Source organism: Rhagoletis pomonella, unplaced genomic scaffold (genome assembly GCF_013731165.1).
Source record: "Rhagoletis pomonella isolate Grant_MI unplaced genomic scaffold, Rhpom_1.0 Rhpom_scaffold_00003, whole genome shotgun sequence".
Classification (NCBI taxonomy): domain Eukaryota; kingdom Metazoa; phylum Arthropoda; class Insecta; order Diptera; family Tephritidae; genus Rhagoletis; species Rhagoletis pomonella.
The window spans coordinates 47,517,524-47,522,322 of NW_023458557.1; the positions used below are offsets into that span (position 1 = coordinate 47,517,524).

At 35.7% G+C, this 4,799-nt stretch overlaps 2 protein-coding genes across 2 annotated transcripts in view; one reads left to right on the forward strand and one right to left on the reverse strand.

The window, feature by feature from the left end:
* The window catches only part of LOC118735260, a 209,125-nt gene that overhangs the window by 79,752 nt on the left and 124,574 nt on the right, over positions 1 to 4,799 (reverse strand). The window lies entirely within an intron of this gene.
* Positions 671 to 1,780, forward strand: LOC118735261 (the record flags this gene model as incomplete). The annotated part of the gene is given in 1 exon segment (XM_036464910.1): positions 671 to 1,780. A coding segment is annotated over 1 exon segment (1,002 nt), but the record flags the coding sequence as incomplete, so codon positions are not given.

Below are 4,799 nucleotides of genomic sequence, written 5' to 3' on the forward strand. Positions count from 1 at the left end.
GGTAAATCTTATTCACCTCATAGCTGTAAAAAAATCTACTATCCAGACAAGAATGATAGAATACAAGATTGCGCTGATCAGAGAGGTTTTTTTGCGAATAAATTTTGTGTGACGTCACACTGGTGCAATTGCGAGAGAGAAATGCCAAAACGTGAGCAAGAATGGAAGAAGAAGAAAAAATGTTGCAAGGAAAACGTAAACAAGTTGCACAAGTGTGACGTCATGCAAACCACGATTCTGTCAAATTCGTTAAGAGAGGAATAGCGGTCCGAGATCGGCGCAACCTTTGTATTCTCTCAATCATGCTATCCAGAGTACTCTTCTAAATGTGGCGCAAAATCATAAAACTGTTTTAAAATTGGTGTAAAAACTAATAAATCAATTGAAAGATCGAACGAGTTTCACTCCAAAAAATGTTTCTTGACCGCATACATTTTTAGTGCATATCTATATTGTGACTTATTGTAATCATTCAAAATGATGAACAATATCATGGATATGATGAAAAGTAAAGTAATCGTTGACGAGTGCGGACGTGCTTTTACTTAGCTCTGTCGTTATCACTTTTCTTACGATGTCTTTGTGTGGTAATTGCGGTGCGCAGTGTGTAGGTGGTGATGCTGTTGCTTGCGGTCTTTGTTTACACAATTTCCATATTAAATGTGTTAATCTAAACTCGGCATGTTTAAAACTTTTGAAATCCAACAAAAACCTACTATTCAAATGTGACACTTGCTGTTCTGTTTATAATTCGTCTTGCTTAGCCAAGTTTGAAAATGCTTTCCGCGCATTAAAGGAGTTTCAAGACGATTTATGTGGTGAAAAAATCACCCTTAATAATGAAAATGCATCGTCATCTAATCAAGTTGGCATAATTGCTGCTAGCAACAATAACAATGCCAGTAATAGTGATGCTTCAAATAAAAGAATTTTGCGTTCAAAAGCAAATTCAAATAAGGTCGCTGACCTCGTTGGATTGACAGTGGGCACGAGTTCTTCTGCTTCTAGTAGTGCAGAATCGGCTAATGGTGTTGTTGCTGAACTCGCTACTGAGCTTAATGCAAATTTCTCTGCTGTGAGTGATGCTGACCATAACAATTGCGCTTCGCCTGCAATTCAACGCAGCATTGGAGAGGAGAGTGGTTCTAATGTTATTGCTCAGACAGCAGTTAGTGGTTCTCTTAACCTACCTGCTGTCTCTTCTGTGGTTGTGTCTGATAACCTGTCAGCTTCGGGTAATGCTAATGCTGTGCTTTCTCAACAACAAGTAAATAATGAAAGCGAATGTGAAGATAATACTGTGTGGACGAAAGTAAACAACAAACGGCGTAATAACAATGTGGTTGTTGTTGGGTCTAATGTTAGCACGGAGTTGTGTGTAGCTGATCGTATGAAGTGGGCGCATTTGTCGTCATTCGACCCTAAAGTCACTGCTGATGACATTATCAATTATGTGTGTAAACATGTAAAAATTGAGAGAAAGGCTATCTCTTGCTATGCATTAATTAAAAAAGATGACCCAGCAGAAAATCGTACACATGTTAACTTCAGGCTGGGTGTTCTATCTGCCGAGTTTCCTAGTATTCTCGATGCGAAAATTTGGCCTTTGAATGTAAAGGTAAAACCTTTTAATTTTTTTCGGAAACGGGGAGGTCGAACCCAAAGGTCTTAACTGCTATGAATGGAAATGCTTCTCCGGAATCTTGTGCTGAGCTAAAAATCTACTACCAAAACATTTCTGGCTTAAGAACAAAATCGAAGACAGTATTTCAATTTAATTCTCAAGAGGTTTATGACGTGCTGGTGATTGTCGAGACTTGGCTTAAATCGGATTTATATGATAGCGAGCTTTCGATCCTAATTTATACAATGTGTTCCGTAAGGATCGGGATTCCATGAAAACTGGCTGTTCAAGAGGAGGTGGTGTTCTAATTGCAGTTCGACGTAAATTCCGTGCAACAATGGTTGACCTTGGAAATGATGACACCTTGCTCGACCAAGTTTGCGTTCGAATCCAAGGAATGAAATCTCGAAGTTTTCTATATGTATTTGCTTCATATATTCCACCAAATAGTAACTTTGAGTTATACAAAGCGCATGTAGATAATGTAATTGGGCTATTCCTTGATCTTAAAAATGACCATATTTGTGTTCTGGGTGATTTTAATCTCAGTGACATAGTTTTGTGTAGTAAGTCTGATAACGCGCTTCTTTTTCCAAGTAACATTACCGTTAAGCGTGAGTCTTACTGTATTGACAATTTCCTCAATGTAAATCTCATTCAAGTAAACTTTATTTTTAATGATTTAAATAGATTATTAGATCTTATATACATCAGTGATAATGTTGATTTTTGTATATCTAAATGCAGTTCGCCGATTTCCGAAGCTACTATGCACCATGTGCCTTTAGAAATCGGGCTAAAATTTTATGTTTTTTCGGAAATCGTGGCTGATGTAAGTAGTGACTTCGATTATGCGTCTTGTGATTTTCCAGCTCTTAATAAGTCGATTTCTGAAATTAATTGGGATGAACTTCTTTTGGACTCGGAGGTTCATAGCTGCTACTCAACTTTTAAATTAAAAGTTAATGAATTCTGTTTAAATAACATACCTATAAAACGAAAGCGATCTTATAAGTCACCTTGGTATAATAGAGCTTTAATGAATTTAAAAAACATTAAAAACAAATACCTTAAGAAGTTCAAATCAACTAGAATCCAAGCATTCTTTGTAAAATTTCAGCAATGTCAGAAAAAGTTTAAGTCATTAAATAATCTTCTGTACACAAAGTATATAATGAGTACTGAGCGTAATATCAAAGCTAACCCGAAATCTTTCTGGGGCTTCGTAAAATCGAAAAAAGTTTCTAGTATACCTAGTTCATTATTTTTAGATAACAAGTCGGCTAATACTCCTGTTGAGGCCGCTAATCTTTTTGCGGAATATTTTGTCTCTAATTTTGTTGAAGACGATGTGATTTCTCCTGACTTTTCATCTGAAATACCCCCTTCTATTAATCTAGGGACTTTGCATATATCCTCTGATGAAGTTTCAAGGGCGATGCTTTCTCTCAATACTTCGCCAAAATCGGACGTAGACGGCCTATCAGCTCTTTTTTTAAGAGCCTGCCCAGCGTTGTCATATCCTTTAAACTTGATTTTCAACAAATCCCTTTCTTCCGGTATTTTTATTAATGAGTGGAAGATAACAACAATTACGCCACTTTTCAAAAATGGTAGTAAAAGTAATGTTCGTAATTATAGGCCAATTGCAAAACTATCAAATATTTCGAAGCTGTTTGAAACTGTTGTTAAGGACAAAATCTATTTCGCTGTAAAATCATTACTAAGCCCATACCAACATGGATTTATTTCTGGGCGCTCGACAGTCTCTAACTTAATGGTATTTAGCGATTTTTGCACCTCAGCGTTTTCGATTGGCTCGCAAGTGGATTGCATATATACTGACTTCTCTAAGGCGTTTGACAGAGTCTCCCACAGGATTCTGATCAGTAAGTTAGCTTGCCTTGGCTTCCATTCATCCGTTTTGCAATAAATACCGTCATATCTATCCAATCGTCGTTGTGCTGTCTCAATTGATTCCTCAACTTCGGACTTTGCTGCCCCTTCTGGGGTTCCTCAAGGTAGCATTTTAGGCCCTCTACTTTTTGTTCTTTTTATAAATGATATTGGAAGTTGATTTACCTTTTCAAATTATCTTCTTTTTGCTGATGATTTGAAAATTTTTACGATGGTTAACAATATGGAAGACTCAAGTAAGCTTCAAAGTGATTTGAACAGTCTTCATTTGTGGTGTGAAAAGTCGCGGCTGTCGTTGAACATTGCTAAGTGTTTTCACTTAACTTATACTAGGCGTCTTAATGCTACATTGATAACTGTGTTTTAAACAAAGTTTCAGAGACTAAAGATCTTGGAGTGGTTTGCGAGTCAAAGTTTTCATTTAATAATCACATAAATTTCATTCTTTCAAAGGCTTATTCGGTATTGGGATTTATTCGACGTAGTTCCACTGATTTTTCTGATCCATACACTTTTAAGCTGCTTTTTACTTCTCTTGTACGCTCCAATTTAGAATATGCAGTAATTATCTGGAGACCCTATGATCAACAATCGATAAATAGGATCGAACGGGTTCAAAAGATATTTCTAAAGCATGCATTGCGTTCTTTACGGTTCGAGGATCCAATGCCACCGTACCAATCTCGGCTATTGCTTATTGATCTATGCTCTCTAGAGAAAAGAAGGTCCATTCTAGCTCTCTCGTTTATTTTCAATATAGTTAATGGCAATGTCGATTGTCCAACTCTTCTAGAGCGAATAAATTTTAACGTTCCGCAAAGAAATCTGCGAAGCTTTCTTCCTTTTTACGTTGCTAGTTGCAGAACTAATTTTGAAAGTAATGCACCTATTACGCGTGCCTTAAAAGAATTTAATGACTTATCTTCTTTTAAATTAATCGATTTTTCCTTATCAAGATCTAACTTTGTGTTGATCTTAAATTCTATTATTTGATAAGTATGTATTAAATATAATTATTATTGTTTCTTTAGTCTGTAAGGTACTTTGTACTGTAGATTGAAAATAAATAAATAAATAAATAAAAGTTATGTAGGTACAAGTTGCTGATGCATTTACATGTGAATATATATTTGGTTTTCCAAAATGATGAAAATTAATTATTACTGTTATAAAAACATAAATTAGAACTAAATTGAAAAAATTGTATTATGGAACGATTTTCCGTCATATTGAAAATGTTCCCTTGTCCGGCATAAAA